The sequence below is a fragment of the Pan paniscus genome, chromosome 20, assembly GCF_029289425.2.
Source record: "Pan paniscus chromosome 20, NHGRI_mPanPan1-v2.0_pri, whole genome shotgun sequence".
In the NCBI taxonomy this organism is placed as follows: Eukaryota; Metazoa; Chordata; class Mammalia; order Primates; family Hominidae; genus Pan; species Pan paniscus.
In genome coordinates, this window is record NC_073269.2 from 64,767,083 (window position 1) to 64,788,532 (window position 21,450).

General features: G+C 51.9%; 1 protein-coding gene and 1 long non-coding RNA gene across 2 annotated transcripts; one reads left to right on the forward strand and one right to left on the reverse strand.

Annotated features, from left to right (window-relative positions):
* Positions 1-949: 949 nt before the first annotated feature.
* SLC27A5 (solute carrier family 27 member 5) lies at positions 950-21,049 on the reverse strand. The gene is made up of 10 exons (XM_003816626.4): positions 20,347-21,049; positions 19,800-20,009; positions 18,923-19,081; positions 11,105-11,229; positions 10,328-10,522; positions 10,155-10,245; positions 9,308-9,506; positions 8,939-9,036; positions 8,601-8,731; positions 950-8,507 (listed from the first exon to the last, which is right to left on the reverse strand). Exons 1-10 carry the CDS (start codon positions 21,032-21,034, stop codon positions 8,331-8,333), a joined length of 2,073 nt encoding a protein of 690 aa, XP_003816674.1. The 5' UTR covers positions 21,035-21,049; the 3' UTR covers positions 950-8,330.
* Positions 9,312-20,199, forward strand: LOC134729651 (uncharacterized). Its single transcript, XR_010110950.1, has 2 exons — positions 9,312-10,544; positions 18,860-20,199. It is a non-coding gene; the product is annotated as an uncharacterized LOC134729651 (long non-coding RNA).
* Positions 21,050-21,450: the final 401 nt, after the last annotated feature.

Genomic DNA, 21,450 nt, shown 5'->3' on the forward strand with positions numbered 1-21,450 from the left:
TTGACCCCTCCCCAGGTCTCTGGAACACTCTCTTCAGTCTTGACTTCCTGCTGGCCTGTCTGGACCAGGTCTGTCAGTCCTACTCCCCAGCACCAGATGGGCCCTAAGAACCCCCCTCCTGCCACACCTGCTATTTCCTCATATCCAGCCTCTCAGGCTATGATCACCACGCCACCCTTCCAGAAGGTTCCTTCCAACCGCTCTTCCGAAAAGGCCCTCTCCATGGCCCTCTTGTCAATGACTTACTCCCAGCATGGACAGCAGAGACGTGACCCACACCTCTAACCCATGAGGCTCTGCCCAGCCCTCCCTGGACATGTCAGAAAACAGAGAGACCCTAGTCACCGTGGGTCCAGAGGCAGGACCAGCAGCCACGTCCATGCCTTTTCAGAGCACCCTCAGCAGGGTAAGGCAAGTTCTAGCAAGGCAGAGAGGGATCTGTGTGAGGAGGTACCTCTCATTACCACCACTGTTAATCATCATTGACTTATTCATTCATAGAGAAAAAGTCATCTTGAACTATCAAACCCGAGAGCATAATGTCGGATACGGAAAGTCGGTGGGAGAAGTCATCTGTCATTAGGGGTGGGAGCGGGGAACTTAACACGGGCATCCAGGAAAAGGCAGGATGAGAAGAAACCGTGGACTTGGTAAAGTCTGTAAGAAACGTCACCATCTGAGCCATCGCTACAGCATCTGCCTGTATTTCTCACATGCTTACATGAAAGGCATTATTTATTCACTTGGACAACAAAGGCTGCTTTTTGTGAGAGTCACTGGTCCTCCCATGAGGGCATCCACCGATACTTCAAGAATCCTTCCTGGGGCCGGGCGCAGTGGCTCACGCCTGTAATCCCAGCACTCTGGGAGGCTAAGGGGGGCGGATCACGAGGTCAAGAGAACGAGACCATCCTGGGTAACACGGTGAAACCCTGTCTGTACTAAAAAATACAAAAAAAAAAAAAATTAGCCGGGCATGGTGGCGGGCACCTGTGGTCCCAGCTACTCAGGAGGCTGAGGCAGGAGAATGGCGTGAACCTGGGAGGCGGAGCTTGCAGTGAGCCGAGATTGCGCCACTGCACTCCAGCCTGGGAGACAGAGCAAGACTCCGTCTCAAAACAAAAAAAAAAAAAGGAAGAAAGAAAGAAAGAAACAATCCTTCCTAGGACAGTGAATCACTCCTATAATCCCAGCACTTTGGGAAGCTGAAGCAAGACGATCGCTTAAGCCCAGGAGTTCGAGACCAGCCTGGGTAACACAGTAAGATCCCAACTCTACAAAAGAAAATATGTTTTTTTTAATTAGCAAGGCATGATGGTGCATGCCTGCAGCCCCAGCTACTGGGGGGGATCACTTGAGCCTAGGAGGTCAAGGGTGCAGTGACCGATGATGGTGCCACTGCACTCCAGCCTGGGTGACAGAGCGAGACCCTATCTCAAAAAAAAAAAAAAACAAAACAAAAAAACCAGTCCCCACACTAGCAGCCACCCATAAGAATATAAAGAAAGCATGGTGCCCTCCACCACCTTTTACTTCTATACCTAACCAGCAATTTTGGGGGGAAAAGACATAAATGGGAAAGAGTTCTGACACATGACTAGCTAAGAAGGTTTTGAAATAAAAGTAAAGAGTAGGAATTCCGCCAGGTGCAGTGGCTCACACCTGTAATCCCAGCACTTTGGGAGGCCGAGGCAGGTGGATCACCTGAGGTCAGGGGTTCGAGACCAGCCCGGCCAACATGGTGAAACTCCATCTCTACTAAAAATACAAAAATTAGCCAGGAGTGGCGGCATACACCTATAATCCCAGCTACTCAGGAGGCTGAGGTGGGGGAATCGCTTCAACTTGGGAGGCAGAGGTTGCAGTGAACCGAGATCAAGCCACTGCACTCCAGCTTGGACAACAGAGAGAGACTCCTTCTCAAAAAAAAAAAAAAAAAAAAAAAGAGAATGAAAAAGAAAAAAAAAAAAAAATATATATATATATATTACAAGCCTATGCTAATTACAGCAGCTTGGGACAGGAGAAACAGAAAGACTTATAGAATGAAATTAAGAATAGGCTGGGTGTGGTGGCTCACGCCTGTCATCCCAGCACGTTGGGAGGCCAAGGCGGGCAGATCACCTGAGGTCAGGAGTTCGAGACCAGCCTGGCCAACATAGTGAAACCCCATCTCTACCAAAAAAATGCAAAAATTAGCTGGGCCTGGTGGCACATGCCTGTAATCCCACCTACTCAGGAGGCTGAGACAGGAACATCACTTGAACCTGGGAGGCAGAGGTTGCAGTGGGCCCAGATTGTGCAACTGTACTCCAGCCTGGGTGACAGAGTGAGACTCCGTCTCAAAAAAAAAAAAAAAAAAGGGTGCAGTGGCTCACACCTGTAACCCCAGCACTTTGGGAGGCCGACGTGGGTGGATCACGAGGTCAAGAGTTCAAGACCAGCCTGGCCAAGATGGTGAAACCCCGTCTCTACTAAAAATACAAAAATTAGTCAGGTGTGGTAGTGTGTGCCTGTAATCCCAGCTACTCAGGAGGCTGAGGCAGGAGAATCACTTGGTTCCGGGAGGCGGAGGTTGCAGCGAGCCAAGACAGTGCCACTGCACTCCAGCCTAGGCAACAAGAGTGAGACTCCATCTCAAAAAAAAAAAAAAAAAAAAAAGAAGAATAAAATGTGTGTCACCAGCCCCCAGCACATCCCCTCCACAATAGTAGAGTGTAGGGTAGGGCTCTGCCTGCTCATTTTGCCCCAGGAGGCCAACCCTCCCTGATAGTCCAGGATATTTTTGGGGGGGGGAAAAAAAAAGGTGCTTTTCCGTCTCCCCAAGATCCTCGAGTTCAACTAGACATTTCCTATACAAATGTTTTGTTCTGCCTGTTCATTTTGGTGGGTGCCCTTTTCTCCCTTCCCCACCACCCGTGTTCCTTCCCAGTCTGGCCCTGGCCTCCAGCCCTGAGGATCAGTTGAGGTAGGGTCCCTGGTATTCCGTACCCTCCTCCCTTTGTTTCTGTTGGTCGTCACTCCTGCTGAATGTATTGCTTTTTAATACTGTACTGCAGGTTTTTTTAAAATAAAATTGTTTGGAAAGTAAAAGAGAAAAGGAATAACGTGTGTGATATATTGAATAAAAAACACTTCATAGATCTGTAGTCTAGTGGGGGAATAAGAAAAAGTTTTAAAATTTTTTATTTATTTTAGAGACAGGGTCCTGCCTCTGTTGCCCAGGCTGGATGGAGTGCAGCAGCACAATGATAGCTCACTGTTACCTCAAACTCCTGGGCTTAAGCCATCCTCCTGCCTCAGCCTGCCCAGTAGCTAGGACTAAAGGTGCACAATACCACTCCTGGCTAATTTTTTTACTTTTAATTTTTTTTCTAGAGACGTGGTCTCACTATGTTGCCCAGGCTGATCTTGACCTCCTAGGGTGAAGTGGTCTTCCCACCCTGGCCTCCCAAAGTGCTAGGATTACAAGCATGAGCCACTGCACCCAGCCAAAAATTATATTATTATTTAAATTTATTTATTTATTTTTATTTTATTTTTTGAGACGGAGTCTCGCTCTGTCGCCAGGCTGGAGTGTAGTGGTGCAATCTCAGCTCACTGCAACCTCTGCCTCCCGAGCTCAAGAGATTCTCCTGCCTCAGCCTCCCGAGTAGCTGGGACTACAGGCATCCACCACTACACCCAGCTAATTTTTTGTATTTTTAGTAGAGACGGGGTTTCACCATGTTGGCCAGGCTGGTCTCGATCTCTTGACCTCATGATCCACCCACCTTGGCCTCCCAAAGTGCTGGGATTTCAGGCCTGAGCCACCGCACCTGCCTATTTATTTTTTCTGAGATGGAGTCTTGCCCTGTCACCCAGGCTGCAGTGCAATGGTGCCATCTTGGCTCACTGCAACTTTTACCTTCTGAGTTCAAGTGATTCTCCTGCCTCAGCCTCCTGAGTAGCTGGGATTACAGGCATGCAGCACCACACCTGGCTAATTTTTTGTATCTTTAGTAGAGATGGGGTTTCACTATGTTGGCCAGGCTGGTCTTAAACTCCTGACCTCATGATCCACTCACCTCGACTTCCCAAAGTGCTGGGATTACAGGCGTCAGCCACTGCACCCAGCCTCAAAAATTATTATTATTATTTTGAGACAGACTCTCGGCTCTGTTGCCTAAAGTGGAGTGCAGTGGTGCAATCTTGGCTCACTGCAACCTCCACCTCCCAAGTTCAAGCGATTCTCCTGCTTCAGCCTCCTGAGTAGCTGGGATTACAGGTGCATACCACCACACCCAGCTAATCAAATATTATTTTTTAATCCTTGCAAATGTAATAGCAAAAACTATGAATGCCCCAAGCTAGCTAGGGCTTAGGGAGGCCTGGATTTGTATAAAGTGCTGGTGAACTTGTAAAGCTGAGGATCCACAGTGAGATATTTTTACAACATCCACACCCTCTGATCCAACACCTGCAACAATGGGCTTGGCAAGTAACTCATGGGGAAAGCACCTCTCTTGGCTGAGGCTTCCTCGACTATGGTGGGAGCAACATGACACAACTCATCCCATGAGATGTGGTGAAGATATCAGCTCTAGGCCAGGCACGGTGGCTCACGCCTGTAATCCCAGCACTTTGGGAGGCCGAGGTGGGAGGATCACGAGGTCAGGAGATCTAGACCACCCCGGCTAACATGGTGAAACCCCGTCTCTATTAAAAATACAAAAAGAAAGCCGGGTGTGGTGGCGGGCACCTGTAGTCCCAGCTACTCAGGAGGCTGAGGCAGGAGAGTGGCGTGAACCCGGGAGGCGGAGCTTGCAGTGAGCTGAGATTGCACCATTGCACTCCAGCCTCGGTGACAGAGCGAGACTCTGTCTCAAAAAAAAAAAAAAGTATCAGCTCTGGCCTGGCCCCAGGTGAGTCCACAAGGGTTATTCTTCTTTTTTTCCCACTATACTAACAAGGACATGAGAGTTCTTTTTTTTTTTTTTTTTTTTTTTTTTTTTGAGACGGAGTCTCACTCTGTCACCCAGGCTGGAGTGCATTGGTGCAGTCTCAGCTCACTGCAAGCTCCACCTCCTGGGTTCACGCCATTCTCCTGCCTCAGCCTCCCGAGTAGCTGGGACTACAGGCGCCCGCCACCGCGCCCGGCTACTTTTTTTGTATTTTTAGTAGAGACGGGGTTTCACCATAGTCTCGATCTCCTGACCTCGTGATCTATCCGCCTCGGCCTCACAAAGTGGTGGGATTACAGGCGTGAGCCAACGTGCCTGGCTGGATGTTAGGGTTCTTAGACACAAGTTTCTTTCTGTTGTTGCTAATAATCCCCTCCAATGACACTCCAAAGTGGGGTCAACATGCCCACTCTGCAGATGAAGAAACTGAGGCTCTGACTGATGGCCAGAGCCAAGATGCCAATAGCAGGGACAACAGGGAACCTTTGTGAGGAACTTTCCCTGTACTTTTCCGCACAAACATCCTTGAGGTAGGCATTTCCATTGGAGAAAACTGAGGCATGAGAAGCAGGTAGATCTAAGATCTCTAGCTTCTAAGTGTCTGCCTCACTCTCCACACTGCAAGCTCTGGGATCTACACACCCACATTCAAATCTTGCACATGTGCCCACCCTCCCCTGCATTCCCAGCACATCAAGCATTTGATAATCTGTTGACTGAGTGGATTTCTTCAGCCTACATTCCAGATGCTGGCTTTGTCTGATGGGAAATGCATGAGATAGCCCCATTGGCCAGGGCCCCTTGAACTGGCACCAGAGGAATGCAGCGTTCCTCATGGGGACATAGTCAAAACTTACCGTCGACTCACAACATGGCATACACAGGAGAAATGGAGATACCGGGGCTCAGACTGGCACCAGGCCATGGGCACAGTGGTATGGGAAAGCCTGAAGAACAGGGCCCAGCGTGTCTCAAGGGATGGTCACAAGACACAGTAGACCATGGGGCCACAGTAGGGGTGGCCAGCGCCAAACTCTGCTGCTTTGTCTGTGTACTCCACGCTCCCTTCTAGGCTGGTCTCTGGCCCCAAAGGGTATAAGGGCCTTAATATAACAAGAACCTACTGTGTTCAGGGCAGGAGGAATGGGCCATGAAGACAGCCCAGGCTCCAGCTGTCACATGATACTGAACCTACTGTGCATCTGGGAAGGCAAAGCTGCAGGAGCAGCAAGGGTGGCCAGCCTGACCTCTGCTGCTATGTTCACATAACCTCAGGCTCACTTCTTGGCCAGGGTCCGTCCTGAAGGAAATGGGAATGCCACCGAACTTGAAAACCTAATTTGCGACAGGAGGAGGAAGCCCAGATGGATAGCTGAGGTCCCTGGTGGGAAGGCAGGAAGGACCCCAAAGTAAGGTGTTTGGGGCTCTAGCCCCTGCAGTCCTCCAGTGTTCCTTCATCCATGCAGACACAGAGACTTCTGTGAACACATGTGATACCAAGGCCTTGGTACCCACTTGTCTCTGCCTACTGTTTCCTTAATGCCCCGAGAGGTGGCAATGCCTGGGCCTCTGCCACTACGTTCACACAGCTCTAGCTCCCTTCCTGGCCAGGGTCTCTCCTGGAGCAAACAGAAGTATGAAGGAACTGGACAACCTACTGTATGCGTAGGAGGATCCAAGTCCAGTTGTATGAAAGGGCCAGGGCTCTTCAGGGAACACGTGGGGCTCCACTGGCCACACAGGGCACAGAAATAGCAAGTCACAACAACTATCACTTCGCAGAAGAGAATTACCGTGCACGGCCACCACCAATGACAAACAGATGCTCATAGTGGGACCCCAACTGAAAAGGATACTGTCTCAGCTCCAGGCTGCAGGGCTGACAGGAAGAGCCTCGAATGCTACCAGGAACTCTGTGAAGCCCAGCTGCCTCACAGCCCACGTGAGGTGCTGCCTGCACTGCTCCCTTCGAAGGCTAGTTCTGTCCTCGAAGTGGCCCATAGCCTGATGAGGAGGCTGAGGCACGGGAGAGCACGGTATTGTGCCAAACCCCTACTGACTCCAATGGGGACGGCACCAGGTTCAAGAGGCCGAAGAAGAGACTGAGAGCCAGCAAACAAGATGTAGGGTTTTACTGGGGGCTTACATACCGGGGAGAGTCCAGGGGGGTGGGCTGGGCAGGAGAACCACTTGCAAAAAGCATGCAGTTTATATGGCATTTTCACTTAACATCCTCTCCCTGGCAACCTTCATTTAACTGAAAGCAAAAGGCCAGGATCCCTTGTACCACCAGCATTCCATGGGACAGGGCTAAGGACCCAGATGTTCCTCAAAAATAAGGAATGAATCTCTGAGATTCCTTAGCCGGGAACTCTGAACCACACTCAGGTGCGTCTGCCACACAGGGCCATTCTCAGGTGTGCTTAAGCATTGCTGTGGGGTGTGTTTACTATGCACACGAGAAGGGACGGGCAGGGTCGCAGTCTGCAGCACTGCCCACGGACAGCCCTTTGCATACGGCGTTTACTGCTGTGGGGTTCCTTTTCTCACCATCATCACCCCAGCTGTGCTCCCAAAGTTAACCCATGGACCACCGGCCTGGCACCACCACAACTGTTCCAGTGTCTGTAGCCTCACCTTCAGTTCCTACTGTGCCGAGAAGCCTTGGAGGCAGAGGCTCAGCACCCACACACCCCCACCTACATCTCCACTAGGCTTCGGGTAGCAGGTCCAACTCCTGAGACTGTGCAGACTCCCATTTTCCAGAGGCCTCTGCTCCCGCTGCTCCCCACCTACAAAGCTTGCCCCAGGGCCTCTACACGTGCCATTCACAGTGCCAGGGACACTCCTCCCCCAGTTACTTCCTGCTTGCCCTTCTAGCCTCAGTCCAGCAACCTCCAGGCTTTGTCAGATTGTGTATCCACAGCACTTCACAGGGGAGTTATCCACATCCACTGGCCCAGCCACCGCCTCAGTGGCCCACCAAAGACCCACAGATGAGAATCAGAGTTCTCATCTCTCTACCTCAGAGCAGCTGCGAGGCTGGCCAGCTCCTCCCACACCCTTGGCGTTACACAGACAGGGTCATCCCACAGGGATGGCTGAGGTTCTTTGCTGGGAGACAGGGAAGACCCTAAAATAAGGTCTTCAGGGCACTAGCCCCTGCACTCCTCCATTGCTCCTTCATCCACGCAGACATACAGACTTCTGTGAACACATCTGAGTTTATTCTGCCACTGCTACAGGGCCCACTGTCATTTCCAGCCCACTGAGGTTGAGGGTATGGCCAGGCTGGGATTCATGCAGGCCCAGGATGAAAGGGACACCGAGTGTGTTGGGGTGGGGGTGGCTGGCTTTGATCCCTACCCCAGTGGGTTGGCCAGGTGGTCAGAGCCTCCAGGTTCCCTCACACACAGCCTGGTACATTTCTGCCGTCAGGGGCCGGAAGGACTGGGCCCGGTTGTCCAGTACAAACAGAGGGTCAACCACGATCCCCACATTGAAGCCCTCACGCACCAACCGGGTCTTCATCAGTTTGAACGTGCTGGTGACCTCCATGGCGTCCTGCAGGGCAGTGACCATGGTCCCCTCACTGTGACATCCACCCGCCCCCTGGCTATGATCTTCCACCCACCCACCAGGCCACCCTGGGCTCACCTGGATGCGGATGAAATGGGGGGTAGCGTAGGCAGGGAGCCAAGCGCGAACGTGCTGGTACAACTTCTCCCCGTCGAAAGTCTGGCCGGGGGCTAGCTGCACAGCAGCCATGCCCACCTTACCCTCACACCCTAGAGAGCAGTCTGGTCACTCTCGGCTGACCCATCTCGAGGGCCCATAGCTGACCCTCCAGCCTCGCCCAGCTCTGCTCACTGGCTGTGAGAGCCAGCAAGTCTCTAAACCTCTCTGGGCCCTAGCACTTCCCCACCTGTAAAATCAGAATAACGACCCCTCCACCCACAAAGCTGTTGGAAGTTTAAAATGAGAACCCTCCGCACCTGGCACGCACACGCCATACACGTTAACCTGTTGCAGGAAGTCCACCTGCGACAACACGCCCTCCACCTCGTGCGTGGACACGTTCTCGCCCTTCCATCTGCAGGGAGGGAGCCGGCGCTTGTGACCACGCCCCCGAGAAGGAGAGGCCCCGCCTCTTGCCCCCGCCCCGCCCCTTTTGGGGATCAGGAGGCCCAGTCAGCCCCGCCCCCTCGAAAATCGAGAAGCCCCGCCTTCGCGTGGGAAGTCCTGACTCCAAGTTCCGCCCTCTTACAACAGGAAAGTCCCGCCTCTTCAGCCTGACTCCCTCTAGGATCTGAAAGCGTCCGTGGCCCCGCGCCAGCCCCGCCCCGAGAAACCCTGCCTCGGACCGGAAGGTGTCCCCGAGGCGGTCGCGGAAGTAGAGGAAGCCTTCGCGGTCCATGGCCAGTACGTCCCCGGTGTTGTAGTAAACGTCGCCCGATTGCCGCACGTTGCGCACCAGCTTCCGTTCCGACAGCTCTCGGGGGCCGCGGTAGCCCACGAAGGGTTGCTGGCTTACCACCTTGGTCAGCAGCAGCCCCGGCTCCCCTGGGGTAGGAGCAGGAACAAGAACCCCTGGAGCCCACCAGCCAAGCCCCCTGCTGGAGGTTTTCAACAACGGTGGACTCTTCATCACCCAGCACCCTGCCAAGGACAGACCCAAAGACACAGACAGGGAGATCCAGAGATGAGAGAGAGATTCAGAGACCTTGAGAGACTGCGACAAGCGACACAGAAAATGAGAGAGAAGTATAGTGAAGGCGGTATGGGGAGCCCATGAGAAACAGGAAAAGGATAACAAGGGATGGAAGACGGACAGACAAATGGCAGTGAGAAGAGATATGACCAGGACCTTGCAAGGCCCTGGGAGAAGACACTAACAGAAGGTACAGGACAAGGGACCAATGGCTGGAATGCCGTCTTCCACAGAAAGCTCAAGAGAACAAATCAGATGGACACCCAGAGACCCAGTAAATCAGAGCAAGAGATCACGGCAGGGGAGCTGGACAGAGCCGAGAAGCTGAGGCGGAGGCCCCAGATGGTGGTAAGGCAGGCCACTGGCTCAGGGTCCAGATGAAGGCTGCAGACCCCTCTAGTGAGCACCAACGTCAAGGTTTTGGGCAGCTCGTTCCAGCCAAGCAGAAGACTGAGGGTCGCCACCCCTGCCACCCAGGAAAGGCTCCTCAACCCCCATACCTAGCCCTACAGGGATGCAGAAGCCCTGATTGTCCCTCACAGGCTCCGCCGCTTCCATGTCGAACTGCACCAGCTCAAACGGGGACAGCATCTGGGGTAGAGGGTGAAGTGTTGACATAGGTCCTGTGGGCTCAGCCTCAGGGCAGCTGCACACCAGGCACCCGCACACTCACTCGGAGGAGGCAGCTCATCTTGCCCAGGGCCCCGCAGCGCCCCACATAGTTGACTAAGCCCATGTTGCCTTCTGTGGAGCCGTAGACTTCCCAGATCCGAATAGGACCGAAGCGCTGCTGGAAGGTCTCCCACACATCAGCCCGTAGTCCATTGCCCATTGCCAGGCGGACTGTATGTGTCCGGTCCTCTGGTTGCTACAGGAATGTCCCCAGAAGGGTGAGGAGGAGGTGCTCTTGGGGCATGCCTTGGAACCTTTACCTAGAGGGGGTGTTATCCTGGGTCCTTACCTTGGGAGTTACCTGGAAGGTGATGGGGGACCTCTACCTAAGGGATCTACCTGGGTTACTTACATGAGAGTAGTTACTGGAGTCTTTTAAATTAGAGGGTTACCTGCAGGGGCGACCTGAGAGCTTTGCCTGGGGGACGTTACCAGAGGTGACTGGAGGCCTCATCTGGGGTCTCACCTAAGAGTAGTTACCTAGAACTTTAATTTAATGGAAATTTAATTTTAATTAATTAATTTTTAATGGAAATTCTCATGATAGGGGTAGGGGCTATTATCCCTGTTTTCCAAATGAGGACACTGAGGCTCAAGGTAGCACAGCTATCAAAGAAACCATTATTGGAAGCCTTGTCTGAAACTCATTATCTGGGGTTCTTGCATGAGGTGTATTATCTGAGGGACTTGAGTTCAGTACCTGAATCTTTACCTGAGACCTTTACCTGGGATTTCATACTTGGGTGTTCACCATGGAGCCCTAATCTTAGAGCCTCACCTGGGGAATGTTACACAAGTACCGCAGGAGCTCGCCCACATACAGGATCACTGTCACGCCATGCTGCTGACAGTCATCCCAGAAGCAGGAAGTAGAGAACTTGGGGGCCAGAACACAGGTGGCTCCTGGGAGATGACAGGAGAGGGGGTTTCAGGTCATGCTTCCAAATTGTTGTAAGAAGCTGCTTTTAGCACCTGTGCTCACCCACCCCCACACCCTGAGATACAGGACAATACTGAGTTCATCTTTGTGTCCTTGGCCCAGCCAGGACTGCTCTCACTAGAAGAGCATAGACAGGCCTGGGTTCAAATCCTGTCTCCAGGATGCCGGGAAAGCTCTGTGCCTGTTATAAAGTGAGCAATGCTAAATAAGGGCTGTAAATATTAAATTTTTTATTTTTATTTTTGAGACGGAGTCTCGCTCTGTTGCCCAGGCTGGAGTGCAGTGGTGCAATCTCCGCTCACTGCAACCTCTCCCTCCCGGGTTCAAGCGATTCTCCTGCCTCAGCTTTCTGAGTTGCTGGGATTACAAGCACCCGCCACCGCAGCTGGCTAATTTTTGTACTTTTTTTAGTACAGACGGGGTTTCACCATGTTGGCCAGGCTGGTCTTGAACTCCTGACCTTTCAGGTGATCCACCCGCCTCAGCCTCCAAAGTGCTGTGATTACAGGCATGAGCCACCGTGCCCAGCCACATTTTTAATTTTTATTTTGACTTGTCACTGACTCGAAGCTCAAATCACTCTTGATTACGATAAATGAATGCCCAGCTAAGCAGATGGGTGGGCAGGTGGATGGATATGGTGGATGGATGGAAAGATGAATGGGTGGACAGTTAGAGTAGTGAGTGAGTAGATGGATGGGTGACAGAGTAGTGAGTGAGTAGATGGATGGGTGAACAGTTAGAGCAGTGAGTGAGTGGATGGATGGGTGGACAGTTAGAGTAGTGAGTGAGTAGATGGATGGGTGGACAGTTAGAATAGTGAGTGAGTGGATGGATGGGTGGACAGTTAGAGTAGTGAGTGAGTGGATGGATGGGTGGACAGTTAGAGTAGTGAGTGAGTGGATGGATGGGTGGACAGTTAGAGTAGTGAGTGAGAAGATGGATGGGTGAACAGTTAGAGTAGTGAGTGAGTGGATGGATGGGTGGACAGTTAGAGTAGTGAGTGAGAAGATGGATGTGTGGACAGTTAGAGTAGTGAGTGAGTAGATGGATGGGTGGACAGTTAGAGTAGTGAGTGAGTAGATGGATGGGTGGACAGTTAGAGTAGTGAGTGAGTGGATGGATGGGTGGACAGTTAGAGTAGTGAGTGAGTGGATGGATGGGTGGACAGTTAGAGTAGTGAGTGAGTAGATGGATGGGTGAACAGTTAGAGTAGTGAGTGAGTAGATGGATGGGTGGACAGTTAGAGTAGTGAGTGAGTAGATGGATGGGTGACAGAGTAGTGAGTGAGTAGATGGATGGGTGAACAGTTAGAGTAGTGAGTGAGTGGATGGATGGGTGGACAGTTAAGAGTAGTGAGTGAGTGGATGGATGGGTGGACAGTTAGAATAGTGAGTACATGGATGGGTGGGTGGTGACATGCAGAGGCAGGGGGGTAGAAAGATGGATAGGTGGCTGGGTGAGGTGGCTCACGCCTGTAATCCCAGGACTTAGGGAGGCCGAGGTGGGCGGATCACGAGGTCAGGAGATCAAGACCATCCTGGCTAACACGGTGAAACCCGTCTCTACTGAAAATACAAAAAATTAGCTGGGCGTGGTGGCGGGCGCCTGTAGTCCCAGCTACTCAGGAGGCTGAGGCAGGAGAATGGCGTGAACCTGGGAGGCGGAGCTTGCAGTGAGCCGAGATAGCGCCACTGCACTCCAGCCTGGGCGACAGAGTGAGACTCTGTCTTAAAAAAAAAAAAGAAAAAGAGAAAGATGGATAGGTGTAAGGATGGATAGATGGGTGGGTGGATGAATGAATGAGGAAGTAGGTGAGTAGGTAGATGGGTGGGTTGGTGAATGTTTGTATGGATGTATTGATGTATGGACACATGGATTAATAAGATATAGGGGGCTGGGCGTGGTGGCTCACACCTGTTATCCCAACACTTTGGGAGGCCGAGGCGGGCGGATCACCTGAAAGATCAGGAGTTTGAGACCAGCCTAGCCAACATGGTGAAACCCCATCTCTACCAAAAAATGCAAAAATTAGCCAGGCGTGGTGGCGCACACCTGTAGTCCCAGCTACTCGGGAGGCTGAGGTGGAAGAATCGCTTGAACCCAGGAGGGGGAGGCTGTAGTGAGCCGAGCTTACACCACTGCACTCCAGCCTGGGTGACAGAGTGAGACCCTGTCTCAAAAGAAAAAGAAAAAAACTGAATCTAACAACACCTCTAGTTAAAGTTTCCAATTTAACAAGAAATGCAGATGAAAGGGGAACAGAGACCTACAAGCAAATACAATGGGGAGACTGTTTAATTGTTAAAAACAAACAAACAAACAAAAAAACAGCCAATTGGCTGGGCACAGTAGCTCACACCTGTAATCTCAGCACTTTGGGAGGCCAACATGGTCAGATCACTTGAGGCCAGAAGTTCAAGACCAGACCGGCCAACAGGGCGAAACCCTGTCTTTACTAAAAATACAAAAAAATTAGCTGGGCATGGTGGTCCACACCTGTAATCACAGCTACTCAGGAGGATGAGGCATGAGAATCGTTTGAACCCAGGAGGCAGAGGTTGTAGTGAGCCAACATCACACAACTGTACTCCAGCCTGGGTGACAAAGCAAGACTGTCTCTAAAAACAAAACCAAACCAAAACAGCCCATTGGAGAAATCTGAACATAGACTGGACATCATATGATATTAAGGGGTTACATCATATGATATTAAGGACATCATATGATATTAATGTTGTTACGTGTAATAATCACTTTGGTTACAGTTTCTTCAGTGCTTATATGTTAGAGATATGTACTGCAATATTTACAAGCATAAAGATACAGTGTCTAGGATTTGCTCTGATATATTCTGGAAAAAAATAGGGAAGTGGCTGGGCATGGTGGCTCACGCCTGTAATCCCAGCACTTTGGGAGGCCGAGGCAGGTGGATCACCTGAGGTCAGGAGTTTGAGACCAGCCTGGTCAACATGGCGAAACCCTGTCTCTACTAAAAATACAAAAATTAGCCGCTTGTGGTGGTGCGTGCCTGTAATCCCAGCTATTCAGGAGGCTGAGGCAGAAAATTGATTGAACCCTGGGGGGGGGGGCGGGCGGGGCGGAGCTTGCGGTGACCCAAGATGGTGCCACTGCACTCCAGCCTGGGCGACAGAGCGAGACTCTGTCTCAAAAACAAACAAACAAACAAAAAAGAAACAGGGAAGTACATGTGAAATTAAACTGGCCCTGGGCGCAGTGGCTCACGCCTGTAATCCCAGCACTTTGGGAGGCCGAGGCAGGCGGATCACGAGGTCAGGAGATTGAGACCATCCTGGTGAACACCGTGAAACCCTGTCTCTACTAAAAATACAAAAAAAATAGCCAGGCGTGGTGGCGGTCGCTTGTAGTCCCAGCTACTCCGGAGACTTAGGCAGGAGAATGGCATGAACCCAGGAGGCAGAGCTTGCCGTGAGCAGAGATTGCGCCACTGCACTCCAGCCTGGGCGACAGAGCGAGACTCTATCTCAAAGAAAAAAAAAAAAAAAGAAATTAAACTGGCAGCATGTTAACAATTATTGAAGCTGGGTGAAGATACCTGAGATGTCATCAAACTATTTTCACTTTTTTTTTTTTTTTTTCTGAGACAGAGTCTCGCTTTTTGCAGGCTGGAGTGCAATGGCTAGATCTCGGCTCACTGCAACCCCTGCGCCCCGGGTTCAAGCGATTCTCCTGCCTCAGCCTCCCTGGTAGCTGGAAATACAGGCGCCCGCCACCATACCCAGCTAATTTTGTATTTTCAGTAGAGACAGGGTTTCACCATGTTGGCCAGGCTGGTCTCAAACTCCTGACTTCAGGTGTTCCGCCGGCCTCAGCCTCCCAAAGTGCTGGGATTACAGGCGTGAGCCACCATGCCCCGGTAATTTTTGTATTTTAGGTAGAGACGGATTTCGCCATGTTAGCCAGGCTGATCTTGAACTCCTGACCTCAGATGATCCACCAGACTCATCCTCCCAAAGTGCTGGGATTACAGGCGTAAACCACTGGGCACAGCCTAAACTTTTCATAATTAAAAAAACAATTTGGCCGGGCGCAGTGGCTCACGCCTGTAATCCCAGCGCTTTGCGAGGCCGAGGTAGGTGGATCACCTGAGGTCAGGAGTTCGAGACCAGCCTGGCCAACATGGCAAAACCCCGCCTCTACTAAGAATACAAACATTAGCCAGGTGTGGTGGCACATGCCTGTAATCCCAGCTACTCAGGAGGCTCAGCCTCAGCAGAGAATTGCTTGAACCCGGGAGGCAGAGGTTGTGGTGATCTGAGATGGTGCCACTGCACTCCAGCCTGGGTGACAGAGCGAGACTGTGTCTCAAAAACAAACAAAAAAGAAACAGAGAAGTATATGCGAAATTAAACTGGCAACATGTTAACAATTATTGATGCTGGGCGAAGATACATGAGATGTCATCAAACTATTTTCACTTTTTTTTTTTTTTTGCAAGGGAGTTTCACTCTTTTTGCAACCCCCACCTCCCAGGTTGAAGCGATTTTCCTGCCTCAGCCTCCCGAGTAGCTGGAAACACAGGCTCGCATCACCACGCCCAGCTAATTTTGTATTTTCAGTACAGACAGGGTTTTACCATGTTGGCCAGGCTGGTCTCGAACTCCTGATTTCAGGTGATCCAGTGGCCTCAGCTTCCCAAAGTGCTGGGATTACAGGTGTGAACCACCATGACCGGCTAATTTTTGTATTTTAAGTAGAGACAGATTTCACTATGTTGACCAGGCTTGTCTTGAACTCCTGACCTCAGGTGATCCACCCGCCTCAGCCTCCCAAAGTGCTGGGATTACAGGCGTGAACCACCGGGCACAGCTAAACTTTTCATAATTTAAAAAAAAAGAAAAATTTGGCCAGGCGCGGTGGCTCATGCCTGTAATCCCAGCACTTTGGGAGGCTGAGGTGGGTGGATCACGAGGTCAGGTGTTGGAGACCAGCCTGGCCAACATGGTGAGACCCCATCTATACTAAAAATTCAAAAATTAGTCGGGCATAGTGGTGGGCACCTGTAATAACAGCTACTCGGGATGCTGAGGCAGGAGAATCGCTCACAAGTGCTCACCACTGTTGCGGGAAGTCAGGGACCCCTAACAGAGGGACCGGCTGGAGCCACGGCAGAGGAACATAAATTGTGAAGATAACATGGACATTTATCACTTCCCAAATAATACTGTTATAATTTCTTACGCCTGTCTTACTTTCATCTCTTAATCCTGTTATCTTCATAAGCTGAGGATGTACGTCACCTCAGGACCCTGTGATAATTGTGTTAACTGTACAAATTGATTGTAAAATGTGTGTTTGAACAATGTGAAATCAGCGCACATTGAAAAAGAACAGAATAAGAGCGATTTTAGGGAACAAGGGAAGACAACCCTAAGGTCTGACTGCCTGCAGGGCTGGGCAAAAAGAGCCATATTTTTCTTCTTGCAGAAAGCCTATAAGTGGACGTGCAAGTAGGAGAGATATTGCTAAATTATTTTCCTAGCAAGGAATATTAACATTAAGACCCTGGGAAAGGAATTCATTCCTGGGGGGAGGTCTATAAACGGCCGCTCTGGGAATGTCTGTCCTATGCAGTTGAGATAAGGACTGAGATGCACCCTGGTCTCCTGCAGTACCCTCAGGCTTACTAGGGTGGGGAAAAACCCCGCCCTGGTAAATTTGAGGTCAGACCAGTTCTCTGCTCTTGAACCCTGTTTTCTGTTGTTTAAGATGTTTATCAAGACAATATGTGCACCACTGAACATAGACCCTTATCAGTTCTGCTTTTGCCCTTTGCCCTGTGATCTTTGTTGGACCCTGATCAGTAGTTCCGTTTTTTGCCCTTTGAAGCATGTGATCTTTGTACCTATTCTCTGTTCTTACACCCCCTCCCCTTCTGAAATCCTTAATAAAACTTGCTGGCTTTGAGCTCAGGTGGGCATCACGGTCCTACCGATATGTGATGTCACCCCCAGAGGCCCAGCTGTCAAATTCCTCTCTTTGTACTCTTTCTCTTTATTTCTCAGCTGGCCAGCACTTATGGAAAATAGAAAGAACCTACATCGAGGCCGGGCACAGTGGCTCACGCCTGTAATCCCAGCACTTTGGGAGGCTGAGGCAGGCGGATCATGAGGTCAGGAGATTGAGACCATCCTGGCTAAATGTGAAACCCCATCTCTACTAAAAATACAAAAAATTAGCCGGGCGTGGTGGCAGGCGCCTGTAGTCCCAGCTACTGGGGAGGCTGAGGCAGGAGAATGGCATGAACCCAGGAGGCGGAGCTTGCAGTGAGCTGAGATCGCACCACTGCACTCCAGCCTGGGCGACAGAGCGAGACTCCATCTCAAAAAAAAAAAAAAAAGAACCTACATTGAAATATTAGGGGCAGGTTCCCCCGATACCACCATGCGTGGCTTTAAAAAATTTTTTTTTAACAGATGGCCTCTCACTATGTTGCCCACGCTAGTGTTGAACTCCTGGACTCAAAGTGATCCTCCTGCCTTGGCACCCAAAGTGCAGGGATTATAGGCATGAGCAACCACACATGGCCATGATAAAAGCTGGAAAACACAAAAAGGCCGGGCGTGGTGGGTCACACCTGTAATCCCAGCGCTTTGGGAGGCAAATGCCCGCAAATGTGGGCAGATCACAAGGTCAGGAGTTTGAGACCAGCCTGACCAACATGGTGAAACCTAGTCTCTAGTAAAAATACAAAAATTAGCTGGGCGTGGTGGTGCGTGCCTGTAATCCCAGCTACTCAGGAGGCTGAGGCAGGAAAATCGCTTGAACCTGGAAGGCGGAGCTTGCAGTGAGCCGAGATCGTGCCACCGCACTCCAGCCTGGGCGACAGAGCGAGACTCTGTCTCAAAAAAAAAAAAAGAGAGAGAGAGAAAATAGCCAGGTGCGGTGACTCACACCTGTAATCTCAGCACTTTGGGAGGTCAAGGCAGGTGGATCACGAGGTCAGGAGTTCAAGACCAGCCTGGCCAAGATGGTGAAATCCCGTCTCTACTAAGACTACAAAAATTAGCCGGGCGTGGTGGTGGGTGCCTGTAATCCCAGTTACTCAGGAGGATAAGGCAGGAGAATTGCTTGAACCCAGGAGTCAGAGGTTGCAGTGAGCCAAGATCATGCCACTGCACTCCAGCCTGGGCGACAAAGCAAGACTCTGTCTCGAAAAAAAATAAATAAATAAAAATTAAAATTAAAAAAAAAAGAGAAAACAAAAAGAACAAGCTATGGAGAGGTCCCCGTCTAGATTCTGAATCAAGAGTCCAGAGAGACAGCACTATGGAGTGCTTGAGAGCATTCCTACTCCCGCTGCCCTTGGGGCCATGTCACAAATCTGGGCCAGCATCCCCATCATGTCCTGAGCACCACACCTTCCTTGGATGCCTGTGACCATCACTCATATCAGGTCTTGTCACCTCCTGACCAAAGCATGGCCATTAGGGACTGTGTGGGTGTCCAAGCTTCTGTCCATGCGGCCCTGGTACTCATTGGTGGGTGTCCCTTCTCAAAAGTGAGAACACAGGGTGCTGGGTAACCAATGGTGTCTTTTTGCCTTGACAGCCCCACGCTGACACTTAATCCCGTGGTCCTGTAGACTGGAGGGATCCTCAGAAGTGTGCTTACCGAGATCTAAGCAGCCGAGGATCCCAACGACAAGTCCCATCACGTGGTACAGAGGCAGGACCGTGTAAACCACATCATCAGCTGTGGCCCCAGATAAGGACAGCATCTTGCTCATCTGCAGTACCCGCTCATGCGTGAGGATGGCTGGCTTCGGGAGGCCTTGGGATGAAGGCATGGCAAGGGCAGGGTGGTGACATGACAGCACAGAGAGGGGCCTGACCAGAGGGATAGATCTCCAACAGCCAGGCCTACATTGGGGTTTGAGGCTCTCAGAGAACAGTCAAGTATAGGGATTTGTGGTTGGGTTCACAGGCTGAATTTGGACTGAAAGTAATATGTCAAGATCAAAGGTTTCAGTGGCTGTTTACTGGACACAGGAAGAATTCTGGCATTGACCTCTCAAATTACATTGGGGGTCAGAGTTCAGGCCAAATATCAAAATCAAGTCTGGGAGCAGTGGCTCACGCCTGTAATCCCAGCATTTTGGGAGGCTGAGCTGGGCAGGTCACCTGAGGTCAGGGGTTAGAGACCAGCCTGGCCAACTTGGGGAAACCCTGTCTCTACCAAAAATACAAAAATTAGCCGGGCATAGTGGTGTGTGCCTGTAATCCCAGCTACTCAGGAGGCTGAGGCAAGAGAATTGCTTGAACCCAGGAGGTGGAGGTTGCAGTGAGCCGAGATTGCACCACTGCACTCCAGCCTAGGCGACAGAGCGAGACTCTGCCTCGAGAAAAAAAAAAACAGCCAAACAAAAAACAAATGTCAAAATCAGAGGGTAAAGTGGTTTCAGAGGTCAACACTGAGTCACAAGTCAAGTGTGGGGTCAGGTCAGCCTGAGAGTTCAGAGGCTGGTGCTAGGGCTAATGGGCACCCTCACCAGTGGTCCCCGAGGTATAGATGAAGAGGGCAGGGCTTCTCCATGTGATCCCAGCACGCAGGTCAGCAGGCACTGGGTGGGAGGGCGCCGCATCCAGGGCAGCCCCCAGAGCCCCCACCCCTGGTGTAGGGGAGGTATGGCTGAGGTAGAAGCAGCGGATGTTCTCAGCCTGCAGCTTGGGAAGGATCTCCTCCAGGCTCTCCCGGAGGTCTGCAGAGATGGGTCAGAGGAGAAACAGAGGCAAGGCTCACCTTTGAGGTTGCGAGGCGGGATCTGAGACCCACAGATGCAGGCAGAGGAGCAGCTAGTAGAGAAAGGCGTCCATGTTGTTTGGTAAAGAATCCCATCGTTAGTATTTTTGGTCAAATTGTGGGAAAATTAAACTCTGATGACCTGAGAACTACTTTCTGCTCATAAGTCTTGATTATAATTGCCTGTGAAAGTAGGCAGGTGGGGACCAAGGGCCTCTGCCCGTCCCAGCAGGACCCCTGTCCTATAGTCCCTGCCCTTGCCCCCTTCCATTCTCCACTGGCTCCAAGGCCCTCACCTGGGTCCACCACCAGCACCCGGGCCCCAGAGCTCAGCACAGAGTGCGCCAGGGGCATCCCCCGGCCATGCGGGTTGATCCAGGCTGTTGGGCAGCCCAGCTTGGCCAGCCCCAGCCACATACACAGGGCTGGAACGGCCTGGGAAGCCAGCACAAGGAGGGCAGTAGGCTCCCCGGCACACAGGCTCGCAGGGTCACCCAGCTCAGCCTTCAGGGCCCATGCCGCCTGGCAGGCCCGGGCATCCAGCTCACCAAAGGTGACTGAGCCGGCCCCAGGCCCCGTCCACACCAAGAATGCCCTGCCAGGCTGCGCTCGTGTTCGCCGCTCGAAGGCATCTACAAAGGTGTCAGGCGGCTGCCGGCTCAAGCATCCCCTGATCTTCAGGCCCAGGTGGAGGATCTTGGCCAAGAAGATCGCATCAGCCGGCAGCCAGCGTAGTCCTGGGGGCAGCCGTGCTGGCAGGAGGGTTAGTGCCAGGGCTGCAGCTGCCAGGCTCAGCCCATGGGGCACCCAGGGGCTGAGCCAGGGCCGTGCTAACATGGCCAGCCCAAGTAGCACGCAACATGTGGGATCCCCCAGGAGCCAGCGCAGGGTCAAGGCCACAGCCACTGGCCACACTGGCTGCCCCAGGCCCCAGAGCAGGAGCAGCAGCAGCAGCAGCAAGGCCAACTGTTGCCTGACACCCATGGTACCAGCTCCTCCCTAGGAGCAGCAGCTGTGGAGTGTTCAGGCTCACCTCTGGCCCCTCAAGAGTAGCCCAGTGGCTCCTCCCCAGGGGTGGTGGCCCTGGCACTGCTGACAGTGGCTGGTCCTCTCCCCAGGACTTTGCCCCCAGCCCTTCTCCTCTACGTTTGTTTGCTCTGCCTGGTCTTGTGTGTGGGTCCAGCCCCTCTCTGCCTGGCGCTAACCCTTTCCATCACTGGCCTCTGGGTTCCCAGGTCTCTGCCCCTTGGGCACCACCACTAGCCTCCTTCCTGCTGTCCTGCTTGCCCCATCCACCCTCCAGGGCTGGCATCTAACTCCCTTGCCTCCCCTCCCATCCCTGCTGGGTACCAGACACTCAGAGCACAGAAATCCCTGCCCTTGGGAACACTCCAATCAGG

Excerpts from the sequence above, each read along its gene's own strand:
- SLC27A5 (XM_003816626.4), bottom strand. The coding sequence starts at position 21,034 with ATGGGTGTCAGGCAACAGTTGGCCTTGCTGCTGCTGCTGCTGCTCCTG. Across the intron at positions 19,082-19,799 it reads CTATACCTCGGGGACCACTG|GCCTCCCGAAGCCAGCCATC; the intron begins GTGAGGGTGCCC and ends CTTCATCCCAAG. Across the intron at positions 8,508-8,600 it reads CCCATTTCATCCGCATCCAG|GACGCCATGGAGGTCACCAG; the intron begins GTGAGCCCAGGG and ends ACTGCCCTGCAG.